The sequence below is a fragment of the Battus philenor genome, unplaced genomic scaffold (assembly GCF_028537555.1).
Source record: "Battus philenor isolate CCGP_79_NKW_IND1 unplaced genomic scaffold, ilBatPhil1.0.hap1 SCAF_20, whole genome shotgun sequence".
NCBI lineage: Eukaryota > Metazoa > Arthropoda > Insecta > Lepidoptera > Papilionidae > Battus > Battus philenor.
In genome coordinates, this window is record NW_027181683.1 from 8790156 (window position 1) to 8806272 (window position 16117).

Genomic DNA, 16117 nt, shown 5'->3' on the forward strand with positions numbered 1-16117 from the left:
GGATACGACCAGTGCGGTGCAATGTGCACTCCGCTTTTGTCGTTGTTGTAGGCTCTTTTCAGAGGGTATTTAAATACCTTGTGCCTTTACGTGGAAGGATTCTATTTTAGGGCGCAACCTGATTCTAGTTTCTATCGAATTAGCCTCTTCATTCATTCTTATCGTTACGTAAACAAGTAGTCGCTGTTAAAGATTCTAAATGGATAAAAATATAAACGTTCACGCGACAAAACATTTTTGTTATTAATTATATTAAACTTATTATTTGTCAAAGACATGCAATAGAAAATTATGGTATAAAATTTATTTTCATGACAACTGTTATCTTGTCTTTAATAATTCATTACGTTGGTGACTCTGAAAGGAAAACCGACGTGCGACATGTTGAAAAATTCAAAATATTTGTATGGTCTTGAGGAGATTTTCGTAAACTTATGGAACATGGAGACAAGCCAGCATTGGTAAGTCATCATAGCCACTAAATTTCATTGTTTATTTAATATAAGCATCATAAGATTTTTATGTTTGTTGGTCAAGGAAGTTCGTTATTTAAATAAGGGATATACCAAAAAGGTTATAAGGATAAAGGCAAACATATTGATGTTTTAGAATTTAATATTTAATATTGATAAAAGCTATGATTATTCGGTGCAATAAAAGAAGAAAGTATCAAAAAAAGATTATTTGAAAATTTTATGACAGTTCTGTAAAATAATCTACTTGTCTATTTGTTCTTTCAAGCTTCGGAGGAGAATTTAATTTAAATTTAATTTTGTTAGTTATTAAATTTAAATTTAAATAAATTTAAATTTAAATTTAAATAAAGCAATTATTTATAAATAATGTCTTCTGATACGAATTGCTTACTTAATACATTTACTCACAAAAGCTCATCTGTGGATAAAAAATACCTACAGTTATTTAATTATTTATGTTATAAAAAATAATGGATAAAAAATTAATGTTTTGATATCACTCTCCATAATTTTTATGACAATGTCAGACGATAGGATTCTTTTGTAAGATGACGTTTTATCATGATCATCATTATTTCATCTGAAGGAAGTCCACTGTAAGACATTGGCCTTCTCCGTACATTTCTAATAGCGTCGTTTGATCGCGGTTTTCACCCGGCCCGACGACCTTGATATCGCCTATCGGTAACCTTGTGGGTGGACATTTCACACTCCGCTGCCGGTCCGTAGTTTCAAATCTGGAACCGTAATGTCCCAGTGGCCACCTGTTCTGTATACCATGTGGCTTGCCCAGTAAATGTTGATGAACTATCTGCGCTAGGGTATACGATATTTATGAATCAAGATTAAAAAAAAAACTGTTAGCAAGGAGGGATATAAAAGATCTAATTTTAATCATTAAGGTACGAATAAAACGAGTATTATTTGACAGACCAATGCAGTTACTGGCAAACTTCTAACATATAAGGACATAGCTCTAGCTGCTATGAATATCGCTGTGTCTCTAACGAAGATTGGTGTAAAGAAAGGAGATTTTGTCGGGGTATGCTCCGAGAATAGACTTGAAAATTGGCCGACGTTAATCGGCGTTGTTTGTACCGGTGCAGTATTATAAGCATTTCATATGTAAAAGGTACGTCTTTTATAAGATTTATAAAAAATCTAAATTATCATCACAGTGTTGAAATATTTTGCTATTATCGTCATTATATCAGTATCTATATTCCCAATGGGTGCGGTTGAAAGCGGTCTGCATCCAAAGTCTACCGACAATATTATCAAGGTTATTTTTCCATCTTGTACTTACAAAAAGGAAGGCTTACGCTGTGCTTTCCGAGGCTGTTGTTTATGCTGCAGAACCTTTAGACTCCAGCTGCCATCAGCTCTGCGTGCTATGTACCCTGCTTTCGGCTTTAACGTGACAATCCGCTGGGCTATGCGGATTACTATCGTTCGTTTATGTATCTCCTGCTTCTCTATTCATTCTTTTCATGGCTCGTTAAGCGACTGTGAACTTGCTGAGTAAGTGAGACGCTAAGTTTCATGTCGTTATAGTTTATATATTAGATACATATAAACGCCTTAATAAAACTATGTCGTTCTACTTGGCATGTGTTCTGTTATAAACTTTCTGTGGCTAAAACAAGGACCATAGTGATTCTACTTGCAAAATTATATTTAAAAATTGTTTGTGCGAAAAACTATTACGATCTTGCGACATCAGAATCTCAGAATTAGAAGTCAATAACAAATAAACAAACAAAAACTTAAACTTATGTATTTATTTCAGATGAACTGAGACACATAATGAACATTTCAAAACCGAAATATCTTTTCTGCTCAATAAAAGCCGTAAAAAAACCATTGGTCTGTTTTCAAAAGTTTAGATTATGTGAAGAAGGTAATATTATTTGATTGTGAAAAACAAAACGATATGTTATTCTACAAAGATCTGGCGGTAGCTTCATTAGATTCGGTAGTCAAAGCAAATGTTAAGTATGAGGAGTTTCAAGCAATCGATGTAGATTGGTCTCATACAGCTTTTATCATGTACTATTCTGGTACAACAGGATTACCAAAAGGAGTAATGATAAGCCATTTAAATGCCATGGTAACATGTAGTTTGTGAGTAGTGTGTGTATAATAATATATATTCTTTATTTTTTTTTTCCTTCTGTTCGATTACGTGGAACACATTAGCCTTTTTGTCCTGATTTAAGGCATGGAAAATTCCAGAAATCCCAATATAAGTATATACATACTAATTCTATTTTTTTTTAAATAATACTTCTTTAACTTTTATTTTTAGATCTAATATCAGTGACTCCAAAATGAAAGTTCTCAACGTTGCGCCGTGGTATCATGCCATGGGTTTGGTATTGAACTTATGTTACGTTACTTCAGGAGCCACTGTAATATTTTTCTCGAAATTCGACCCAGATTTATATTTGAGAGCGATAGAAAAACACAAGGTTAGTATAATATAATATATAATTATTAATTATTATATTATATTTTTATTAATTACGAGTATATCTGCAATGTTCGCTTAAACTAAAACTTGACAAAATTTAGGTTATTCATCAGAGGAGTCTCTATTTCTCAAAGAATTTATCTCAAAAAACTATTTTTTCATAACTCTTCGTTACTTAAAATAAACAATATATTATAAATTTGTTTTAAAAAAACAATTTGTAAACAAAAACATTTAATCAAGTGTTTCTCATAATTTTAGATTAACTATTTATTATTGGCGCCATCAGCGCTTCTAACACTTAATAAAACACCTTTCAACCACGATGTAAGCACCGTATAAGTAATATTAAGTACATCTGCATACGACGAAAGGAGGTCACTGAAGACGTGAAAACCAAGTAAATAAAAATTTGTAATGCTCTCTTTACATTTTATTCCCTGTATCAAAGTAAATGCACTTCACAGTATGAATACACAAACGATGTTAAAGGATTGTGACAGTACTTTCTATAAGTGACGTTCACGGTAATCGGACCCAGCCTGAACGAACGACCGAATGCAGTGTGAGTTACACTTCTATTAGATAAATCGTTACTGGGATATCTGTTTCACTTTACGAACATCTGGTAAACCAATAGCATTCATGTAACAAATTTTTATTTACTCATATTTATTAAAGAAAGTAAGAAAAGAACCAATATTTAACCACTTCCGCACATGCAGTGGTAGTTGTGCAACAAAGTGCATCGCTCGCCAGCCCGCTGATAAATGCGCATGCGGCAAACAATGCGAATTACACAACTGCCACCGTTAAATCACTCAACACGTGTTTCACCCCTCCACGGGACATCTTCAGGAGTTATGTTACACCGATTAGTGCCAAACACAAAGTCACAGAGTATTAAAGAATAAAGAGAGAAAGAAGGTTTTGTGAGTAGACTATGTACAAGAAAATAAATTATTTTGTTTTAGTAATTTCATGTTTTTCTAATGTCTGTTTATTTATGCGGTGGTTCCTGACTGTTTAAGTCCGTGACGGGATTACACATTGATTTAATATGCACTATTTCCGTGTCCTTGGTTTCACAGATCATTACATTCTGCGATAAAATATCTTTAATAGTTTACTAAAAAAGAAAATATATAAGCTTTCTATATTAACAGATATAAGAATATAAAAGACATTTTTCAAGCTTTTGGAATGACAGAAACTACGGCAATTATCTTATTAAATTCACACATCAATGGAATGAAGTGTAAACACGGGAGTGTGGGAAAGGTGGTTGAAAATGCAATAATTAAGGTAATATGCAACTTAAATTATAGGAAACTGCATGTGATATGACTTGTCAAACACTTATAAATTCAGTAATCTATCAAATTTCCCTGATTCCACTCCTTATCTGTATAATACCAACATAAATTATTAAAAAAAAATTATAATACCAAGTCAATATTTGATTTATATTTCAAAATACTACAGTTTCATTATTAAATGAAATGTTTTTGTCACAACGATTTTAATAAATATATTTTTTTAAGATCGTGGACGTAGAAACTCGTGAGCCATTAGGACCATATCAAAGAGGTGAAATATGTTTCAAAGGTCCATCAATAATGAACGGTTATTTAGGAAAAGAAAATAGAGACGATTTCGATGAAGAAGGTTTCTTTAAATCTGGCGATATCGGATACTATGATGACGATCCAGATTCGATCTTCAATTTAATTATATTTTGGTTTTGAATAATATTTCTTAAGAAACTAAAACATTGCTGTCATTTTGTATTATAATAGTTCATTAAAATGGGCCTTTTAAACGAAGTGTTTTATTTATATGAAGGCGTAGGTATATGTCCAGCTGTCCTGTTTTTTCTATTACTGGTATAGATCTCTATGGTAAAAAGGTGCGATAATATACTATAAATTAGAATTTGTTGCAAAAGACTTGTTCCTCGATTCCTATAATAAGATTTTTTGGAATTAACGTATCTGATCAAGAGTATGAATTACAGTCCGAAAGCAACATGTTTTAAAAGGTTTAGTATCTCTTAAGTAGGGTTTTGTGGTGCCTGTATTGTTATTAATTTAACAATATAATGATAACAACGGAACTAAATATACGAGTACAATATAATTAAATATGTTTTAAAGGTTCCTCCAGCGGAAATAGAAACAGTTCTCATACAACATAGTGGTGTTCGTGACGTGGGCGTGGTGGGGCTACCGCATCCCACGGCTGGAGAGGTGCCGCTTGCCTTCGTTGTGCTTCAGCCTGGAGCCATCGTTACTGATACCGAACTGCAGCAATATGTGGCTGAACGGGTGTGTTTTTTTTTGTTCAACCGTGAGCGAATGTTATCATATTATTTGAGACTTTATCTATCTATGCTTCTGAGATTTGTTTCCAGTAGAACAGAAGCTCGTTTAAAAAATATGTAATTGTATATTTAATTATATAGTATCTTTAGAAATAGCATCGAAAATCTGCCGTAAATCAGCTTGAACGAAATTAGTATGGCCCTTAAACAAATAAAGAACAATAAAGCGCCGAGTCAGGATTGGAATAACGAAAGAGCTTCTGAAGGTGGACAACCAGTTTAAAAACGTCTTCAGAAGCTATTTAATATCGTTCTTAACGACGACAAGAAGCGACAGGCATGGAACAGAAGGTTGGTGGTGCTACAAAGAGGCTGATAATACCTTGCAGAAAAATTTCAGACCCATCTCACTTCTGATCCATGTCTAAACGTTGTTCCTGTGGCTCGTTATGGCGCAGACGCAGGCTTGAAGACTTCCAGCCTCCTGAAAAACCGAAAAACCTATTTTCATAAAGTCTTTAATACAATACACCATATAGATACAGCTGCAGATTATATAGAAGACTGAAGAGATTATAATCGGCCACTATATTCGGTTTTTTGGACTATGAGGAAAGCCTTCGGTTCAGTTAAGACTCGGACTGTTCTGCAGACTCTCCAATGCTCCATAGACAATAAGTACGTCCGGCACATAAACGGAGGCCCAAACCAATCTAGTTGCTGAGAGGTGTTAAACATGTCGACATTATCTCTCTGAAACTGTTCACCGCTGCACGGATGACGTCTTCAAACTCATGGACTGGATCGAGCTCAGTAACATAAACGGCGAACACATAACTTACCTTTGGTTTTTTAATGACATTGCCATAATGACTGAGCCTATGAAAGATTTGGTTACTATTTTCAATAATCACGGTAGAGCCTTCGGACAAGTAGGCCTCAAAATGAACATGGACCAGAGGAAGTTGATGTTTAATATCTATATCATATCCACTTATATTGTTATCAGGGCTACGCTCAAAGTTGTGGACGATTTCATATTCCTGGGACTAAGCGTCCAGAAAAGTAAGTCCGATTTCGAGATAGGGTCCATTCGCCGAATCCAACTTGGACGAGAAGATGTTTAGAGAAATGTCTCTTCATCCGAAATACGAAATATCTGAAGATCGTTTAAAAAGATCATTTGACCAATGAGGAAATAAGGGTCTGAGACGTGGTCGTTTACGATAGGAACTTCGCTACGTGTGGGGTCACTCGTAGCGAAGTTCCTTGTTCATCGCACGTGGAGGTATCACTCGTATAGTCAATGGACATTGGGTTCTCGAGTGGCGACCATGAGCCGCTTCGTGGGTAGGCCTAGTGGACTGGACTAACTAAGTGGACCGACGGCATCGAGGTGAAACCACAAGTCCGGTCATTGGCGATCTTTGAAAGATTTTATAATTTGCAATGGCCGAACGAACACTAGGGTGACAATGTAAAAGAAAAGTGTATATTGATTAAGGGTTTTTACAGTTGATAAAGTTTTCAGACTAGCAATCGAATGCAGTGAGGCACTGGATGCTGTCTTTCTGAATGACAGTTAAACAATAAATAAGTTACTTGAGATCTGTTAGCCTTAAAAAATTACATCCCTTCTACATTGTATGAAATTTATATATTAATGCAACAATAATGAGCATGTCTTGAATTGTGGTTTTAAACTCGGTGTGAAAAAAATTGAACATACCATGTGTTGATTTTATAGTGCCCATTAATGGAAGTAATATATCTTAAAAAAATATTATGAGTTTTTTAATTACATCTTTTATTACTTTAACTTAGATACAAAGTTTGTAGAAATATTTATAATTGCTTCTATTTTATACGTATATCAAAAGCTTTTAGTTCTCGGCGATTTACTGTACGATGAAAATATTTTTGGTAAGGTAAAAATATTTATCAACTCTTTTTACACAAACTGTAAGACAGGTGTAGCCCTAGCAGAGTTTTTCTCGAGAAGGCCTTTGAACCTAGTAACTCTGCGTCTTGCAACCGCGGAATTTGCAACTACCACTTGGGCTGCAGTTTATAAGCAAAGAGTATCATATGTTACACGTAAATGTTATTTTTAATACTAAATATGTTAAATAAATATTAAAAGAATGAAAATTTGTTTAATAATAATTCAGTAACAATAGAGAATGGTTATATTAAATTTCAGCTGTCAAATCCGAAACATTTAAGAGGTGGTATACGATTTGTAGCGGCAATACCAAGAAATCAGAACGGAAAAATTTTGAGAAAAAATCTCCGAGAGATGATCAAAATAAACAAATAACTATGATGTTGTGTGTTGATAAAATTTTTACTTTAATACAACTGGCATGGGAAACTTGAATAAATCCAATTATAAACCGAAAGATTGTTGTTTGATTCTTGCAATACTACCAATAGAGACGGACAGCCTTTTGTTTAAATTTTTTATATTCATTTGGTATTTCGTAGAAAGAGAAAAAGCTCCTATCTCCTATCTCAGACTGAGTGAAACATCTAGTGTTACTTACGTCTTTTAATGGGTAAAAGTAAAATTGAGATATGATTAAAGTATTTAAAATATATTGTATTATGTATTTTTTGAGTAGTCTACTATGAAAGAAATTTTATGATCAATTTAGACCCACATTCAACGACTTCCTGTGGCCTTGACTATACCGTCGTTCCACCTAGTGAGGTCCTAGCCACGCCGCGTCTACGAGCTCCTAGTATTATTCGAGAACCATATGATCCAACAACTGCCGGTTCAGCTATGTGTATTGTTTCTCTGCTTAGTATTATAAGTACTTTGTATTATGCTTAATCTATAATATGTATGCACATCCATTTTCAACCACTTCTATGATGTCATGACCGCCCGCTCTATTTTTCCCTATTAATTTAATTCTTCTACGAGAGAAATCGACGTTTCTGATAAGACTGCCTTTCGACCTTCATCTTTTTTTTACCTATTTTCTTTATAATGCCGATGTTTTTGTACTATTAACAGACAATTAAATAAACAAAGACTGTTTCATTATATAATTTATATTTAGGCTTGAAAGAAAGAAGTATTTTTATAATAATATTGTAAATTGATTGCATGAGATATTAATAGAGTATTTTACAAAATGGCTGTCCGTAACCAAAGAAGTAATATAAAGCTCACATCCTCAAGAATAACGACTCCACTGATGACTGCTCATCGCATGAAAAAACGCGTGCGATGCTCAAAAACCAAGCATAAAACCCTCCACCGTCAGTCACGTAAACGACGTTTGTCGCTCCCGACGCTGTCGTCGCGAACAGCGAGGGCGATCCGAGGTAGGATCAGTATCCTTCCTTAGATTGCTGAAAGGTGCCCCTCAATTTTCCACTAAACACTCATACAAACAATAGTACAGACTAGACGAGGAAAGCCTAGTCTTCACTGGCTCATCCTCCACGTCCATATAGGCTCGGAAACCCGATACCATTAGTTTTTAGTATAGTTCATGGATCCTTCCGTTCCGTGAACTCATTTCCGATGAAGTACAGCTTTAAGCTTTTAGCTTAAAGCCTTAGGGCTAACAGCAAAAACATCATAGAAACAATACAATACAATATAAAGCTAATCTCGAAGTTAAACATAAAACATTATAAAATTTGCTTTAAATAACACATTTGTGCTATAATATTTATCTACCTATATTAGTAGACGAAAATTAAAAATACAAACAATATATTCATAAAAAGCAGCTGATAAAATTGGAAACCCAATTACGAATAGTGATCTTATACCCCATGGATGAAAAACTACAGCCGTTTTAATTTACTATAATATCCTTTCGTTACTTCTGAAAACGTTATCCAAAATGAAATTCTTTATTTTAATACTGTGAAAATTTTAACGGTAGCAAATATTAATAACTGAAACAATACAATGGCAGTTTATCTTTATTATAACATAATTTTAATACCTAAAAATAATTGCTATTATAATCTACATCGATCAGCCGATAGGCGCCCACAGCATGACAAGCTTCCCGCAAAGATCCTTGACCTTTACCCGCTTAAAATAATTACTCTATTTATTATTAAATAATTAAAGTAATAAAGACTGTGTTAAAAACATCAGGTAACTCGACAATAAATGCCATAATTATTATTAAATGACTGAAATAATAAAAGTGCTGTCTGTCTCTTCGAGTAGTACGGCTAGAACGAAAACAGAATAGTGAGATTTATTTTTGGAACAAACGTTAACGGATAAATTTTTTTGACAATTGTTTTAAAATAAAATTATATCAATATACATCACATTTATTTGTTCGTTTTAATCATCTCTCGAAGATTTTTTCTCAAAATTTTTCCGTTTTGATTTCTTGGTATTGCCGTCACAAATCGTACACCACCTCGTAAATGTTTCGGATTTGACAACTGAAAACATACATCAAATATAAATAGAGAAATAGTTTATTTCTTATATAATCGTTATAAACAGTCTTGTAGTTATTATGTTTAAAAACTTTCAATCATTATTTAAAATAACCTTAAGATATCCGTTTATGTCTTTAGACAAATGATAAAGTCAATAAACATATGCATAAGTTCATGGTTATGTAATACGTTATAGCTCTTATGATAAGCATTTATGATAAATTATAAAAAAATAACAATTACGTTAAATAAATTATAAAGTGAAAGAAACACACCCGTTCAGCCACATATTGCTGCAGCTCGGTATCAGTAACGATGGCTCCAGGCTGAAGCACAACGAAGGCAAGCGGCACCTCTCCAGCCGTTGGATGCGGTAGCCCCACCACGCCCACGTCACGAACACCACTATGTTGTATGAGAACTGTTTCTATTTCCGCTGGAGGAACCTATAAGAGATAATTAACCATGTTAAATATATTTCTAGTAACACCTTTACGAGGTTGTCAATCTACTTGGTGAGTGGATATTCTTCGTTACGCACAATTTACTTCATCAGATTGTTGTAAAGATGCAATTATGTTAGTGCAGAATTGCGCGTTTTTGCTGTTATGTAGTTTGTTTTTTAAATAAACGATTTAAAGCAATTTTAAGTATGTTTTTTTTTATAAAATAATTGAAGCTTATTGCGGATGTCGTAAAATTAAATGTTTTGAATCATAATAAAGTCACTGAAAAATTTCTTGCTAACGTGCAAAACTTGAAAAGTGTCAGTGAAATGCTTCCAATAACAATAATAATAAAATTTTATAGTGTGCCTGTTAAAAAATTACCACGCAAACGCATCTGCGTAATTCATAACAATTATGGACGCCTAATACACTCATATTTTTTTTTCTAATTAAATTAATAAAGAATTAAAACAATTTATTACCTGATAACCTTTGAATTTAATTAATTCTTTCAACCGATCCACTACGTACAAATATTCTTCGTCATCATAGTATCCAATATCGCCAGATTTAAAGAAACCTTCTTCATCAAAATCGTCTCTATTGTCTTGTCCTAAATAACCTTTCATCAGAGTTGGACCTTTGAAACATATTTCACCTCTTTGATGTGGTCCTAACGGCTCACGAGTTTCTACGTCCAAGATCTTAAAAAAAATCATTGTGACAAAAACTTTCGGATTAAACCTGATAATGAAAATGTAGAATTTTGAAATATTCATAAAAGATGGTGTGGTATATATATTATACAGCTTAAGTACATATATATTGCTTACATAAATATTACCTTAAGAATTGTGTTTTCAACAACTTTTCCTACGCTTCCGTGTTTACATTTCATTCCATTCATGTGTGAATTGAATGCTATAACCAGCGTAGCTTCTGTCATTCCATAACCTTGGAAAATGTCCCTCATGTTCTTAAATCTGTCAATTTAAATGCTTGTTTGTATTCAAATTTAGCAAACCATTTAGTGTAGAGGTAGATAGAACTAGGGATGGGAGAATGCCATTATGAAAACAGCGGTACCAACATGAATGCGCACAGCAAAAGGTAGTACTCAAGACAAGACGACAAGACGCAACACAAGCCGAAACGAATTAAAGAAGATTTGTTAATATTTATATTACCCAATTACAATATGTTTAAAAATTGTTGATAATAAGCTTAAAACATTGATTGCACAACCTTGCACAGAAATAACGACTAATTTTATGAGTATTTGTCTTCATTAAATCAGTGTCTAATCGTCTCAGATCTAAGCATTTACGTATTGTACGTGAATGCTTAGACCTGACACCTGACTTTACATGAATAAATAGATATTAGAATTTAGGCCGCATATGATTTGCTTATAATTTTTTTTCATCAGATTTTGGTCCATGAATGAATGATGATGAAAATGATGAATTCTAATGTTTTTGTACTAGATTTTTACGTGATGAAGTACCTTACATTGCGAACTTTCGAAGTTCGTAGGCTCCCTGGGGAGCATAATCTCGGACCGTTAAATACTACAATTACACCGTATTGGAAGGTCACCGACTTACATCGTTTAGGTGAACGCTCCCCGCACGAGGGGAATGAGGCTTGAGACAACTGAATGTTACAAACCTACTAACTAGTTACACAACTAGCCCATAATAAACATTTAGCATTCCAACTCCTCGCCACCAGATAGGACCGAATCCTAACTTTGTCTTTTGCTATTACGTAACTAACAATTCGGAAAGCGTTAGTGCTGGGTGAACTAGTGGCGGAAGAAACCCTAGTAGCGCGCAGCTGGTTATAAAGATTGAGGTTCTTTAATGAGAAATTCACACTGCACTCTCTTTTGCTTTTTCTCTGGTGATGTTAGTGCTGTTAGCCCTAAGGCTTTTACAGCTTCGTCGGTACTGAGTTCACGGAGCGGAAGGGTCCGTGAACTAGAGAGACACTGCACTCGGGCAACCAAGGTCTGCTCATAAACATCGCATACAGAAAAGACTGTAACAGTTCATTAATATAGTTTGTGTATATTGTTAAAATATGCACAGAATACCATAAATTATAGTCTTGCGGTGTTTAATTTGAACAATACAAGCGAAAGAAAGCATTACAAATTTCAATTTTACTTGGCTTTCACGTCTTCAGTGATCTCCTTTTGTAGTACTGCAGATCCACAGAATATTATTTCTACAGTGCTTACGTCGTGGTTGAAAGGTGTTTTATTGAGCGTCAGTAGCGCTGATGGCACCAATAATAGATAATTAATCTAAAATGTAAAAAATCACATTTAAAAACAGATTTTATTTATTAATTGTACTTTTCAAGCTATTTAAAATATTTTTTTATATTAAATAACGAATAGAAACGAAAACTTAGAATTTTGAAAAATAAATCAAAACCGTAATAGAGACTCGTCTTTTTCACTACAAATAGTTTAAAAATATAAATAACTATGGCTATATTTAGCGAAAATGGCAAGTCAGCGGATTTCAAAATTAAAATGGATGTCATGAATTATCATTAAACTTCGACGCAGCTGTTATATTTTACCCACCTTATATTTTTCTATCGCTCTCAAATACAGCTCTGGTACAAATTTTGGGAAAAATATTATAGTGGCCCCTGAAGTAATATAACCTAAGTTTAACATCAAACCCATGGCGTGATACCACGGCGCAATATTGAGAACTCTCATTTTGGACTCACTTACATTACGTCTGAAAACAAAAATTAAATCAATTTATTTTAGAACAGTATAAATTGACTTGCAACAGTATGTATTGACTTACATTGATTAAAAGATAACAAAGCCTAAAAGTTCTCTAAAGTAGATTAATTTTCATTTAAAAATTAGTTAATTATTTGAGAATTCGATTGGCTTATATATCTGTCGCAAAAGATAAAATACGACTCTTTGTTTACTAAAATTTTGTTTGTCTCATAATAATCGTTGCAATCAGCAAAAACATAGTATCTTTAAATTTGTATAACTTATGACTTTTTAGAGGGTTAATAGTCAGGAGAGGCATAAGTCACAATGTCAATATGATCAAAGTGAGTTTATTCATTCTTTGACTACACATATACACACACACTTGTGTCATTTGACAAAACCTTGACCGTCTGTCATGAAAATACTTTATGAGAAATATTAAAAAGAGCATATATTATTAACTTTTAAAATACTGGAAATGTTAAATTGTCGTAATTAGTATTTATTGTAATACTCACAAACAACAAGTCGCAATGACATTTAAATGGCTTATCATCGCACCCTTGGGTAATCCTGTTGTACCAGAAGAGTACATGATAAAAGCTGTGTGAGACCAATCTACATCGACTGCTTCAAACTCTTCAAACTTAACATTTGCTTTGACAATCGACTCTGATGAAGCTATCGCTAGATCTTTATAGAATAACATATCGCTTTGTTCTTCATAATCGTATAATATTATATTCTTCACATAATCTAAACATTTGAAAACAGACAAATGGATTTCAGCGGCTTTTTTCGAGCAGAAGAGATATTTCGGTTTCGAAATGTTCATTACATGTCTCAATTCATCTGAAATAAATTACATGATGATTGATTAACATAAATATAATTCTAAAGTCGTAATCATTATCATCTCAGCAGTAGAATGTACACGGCTTAACATATGCCAAGGAAATTGATTAAGTGTTATTAATGCCTTTATTTACCACCAAGATATTCTTTTAAATGACCCCTGGTTTTGGGGACCTCTTGTTCAACCCTTATATACATTCCCTGTTCATAATTTTTACATTACCCAGCACAGATTTTTATAATTCTTTCTTCATTTAAACATATTTTATTTCTAGTTTTATAATTATCATTGAAAATTGTTCTTTTTAAAAATTTTGCTATTTTTCCTGTATTACTTTTGTGACTTTTATCATAGTTTTGTTAATTTTCTGCGAGCCATACCCGACACTTTGTATGTAGTGTTGAGTTTTATTGCAATGCCACATATTTATTAACAAAAATAAAGTGAAACGTTGTCAGTCACTTCGGATTTCGCTCAAGCCAAGAGCAAGCCTAGAGCATTGGTAAATTGAAGTGGCATTGGGCAGACCACATAGTGCGTTTAACTGGTGATTACTGAGTCCTTACGATTATGAAATGGAGACCACGACTACGAAATGGACAGATGATCTTATTGAGGCTGACCACTTTCAACCCAAGCTATTGGAAACATAGACAGGCAGAGACCTATGAGCTATACGGCTGAAGCTATAATGATATAAGAAATACGTAGCACAGAAGATTTTGGCAATTTTTTTGACATCAATATGATAAATTAGGTTCTTTGCGATAGTGATAAAACGTACCTTTTACATAAGAAATGCTTATGGGAGTCAATACAGCACCGGTACAAACAATGCCGTTTAACGTCGGCCAATTTTCAAGTCTATTCTCGGAGCACACTCCGACAACATCTCCTTTCTTTACGCCAATTTTAGTCAGAGACACAGCGATATTCATAGCAGCTTGAGCTATGTCCTTGTATGTCATAACATCATCATTAATCGCATTGGTCTGTCAAATCACGTGATCATTTAATTTTTATCTAAATGTTAAAAATTAGATCTTTCAAATCTACAGTAGTGATAATTATTTATAGGGAAGTCACATAGCACACAGTTCAGATGTCAGCTGGGGCCTTACGGTTGAGACCACGAACCGATCCATTCCTTGCGAGAATTTTAGAATACGACGAAAAACCGTCTTATTTTCAGGTGATGAACGCCTATTGCAAGGCATAGGCTTCCTTCAAAGATCGTCACGATGTCCGGTCCTGCGCTGCCCGCATCCAGCGCCTTTCCGCGACTTCCCGCGACCTTAACTATGTCGTGGGTCCACCTAGAAAGGGACCTACTCACGCCACGTCTAATGTTTCGGGGTCACCACTCGTATACCTTTCAGCCTCTACGGGATGGCCGTTGCCCGACTGATATGCCCCGCTAGATGCCACTTAAGAAGGGCAATTCTTCTGCGGATCTCCTCATTTTTGATTCGATCTCGCTGCGAAACTCCGAGCATAGCCCTCTCCATTGCTCTCTTAAGCCTTGAGTTAGTAACCACATCTCGGCTCTGTATGTCATCCCCGGCAACACACACTGATCAAGGACCTTCGTCTTCAGACATTGCACAAAAACCAGCGGAGAAAATCATTAATAGAATAAAACTGAATACCACAGTTTGAAATCGTAACACTTGAAATTAAAAGCACAAATAACTGATAGACAAGTAGATTCATTTTCAAATACCTTCAGATTTTGAAATAATGTCCATTAAACGTATAATATTAAAATGAATTCTTTTATGCTTAAACGTATTCAAGTCTTTATTTTAACAGGACTTTTATTATTATTACCTTATATCACATATTTCCCTTCCTTGAATAATGTATTATTGTTATATAATAATGTATAATGTAATGTAATAATGTATAATGATGTATTATTATTATGTATGTACTTGCTTAACGACTTAACATATCTATTTAATGATGCAAATATCACACAACCAATAAAATCTAGTGTCTATTACTTACTAAGGCCTTATCTCCATGATTCATAAGTTTTTTCACTAGAAAGTCTCCCAGATTGAACTGTACTGGAACGAGCATCTCTTCCGAGCCATATAAATATTTTGAATTTTTCAACATGACGCACGTTAATACACTTACAAAGACAAGAGTGCAGTGAATTAATACTAAGAATAAATGTCGCCATGAAAATAAATTATAAAACTTGAATTTTTATTTTAATATTATCAACGATGAATGTGTACAGAAAAAAATTATTCGTAAGTTTCTCAGTAAATTATATTTCATCTCATTTCAAGTCGGCTTAAATCTAATTTCCCTGTTAGTAGTAGCGAAGTAAAACC

At 33.8% G+C, this 16117-nt stretch overlaps 1 protein-coding gene and 1 pseudogene across 1 annotated transcript; one reads left to right on the plus strand and one right to left on the minus strand.

The window, feature by feature from the left end:
* The first annotated feature begins 434 nt into the window (after positions 1–434).
* LOC137923032 (luciferin 4-monooxygenase-like) lies at positions 435–7592 on the plus strand (annotated as a pseudogene).
* A 1997-nt stretch (positions 7593–9589) lies between these two features.
* LOC137923033 (luciferin 4-monooxygenase-like) lies at positions 9590–15893 on the minus strand. Its single transcript, XM_068766154.1, has 9 exons — positions 15780–15893; positions 14554–14761; positions 13432–13765; positions 12755–12917; positions 12327–12466; positions 11000–11138; positions 10638–10859; positions 9982–10152; positions 9590–9706 (listed from the first exon to the last, which is right to left on the minus strand). The coding sequence occupies exons 1-9, from the start codon at positions 15891–15893 to the stop codon at positions 9590–9592; spliced, it is 1608 nt and encodes a 535-aa protein (XP_068622255.1).
* Between the last annotated feature and the right edge of the window lie 224 nt (positions 15894–16117).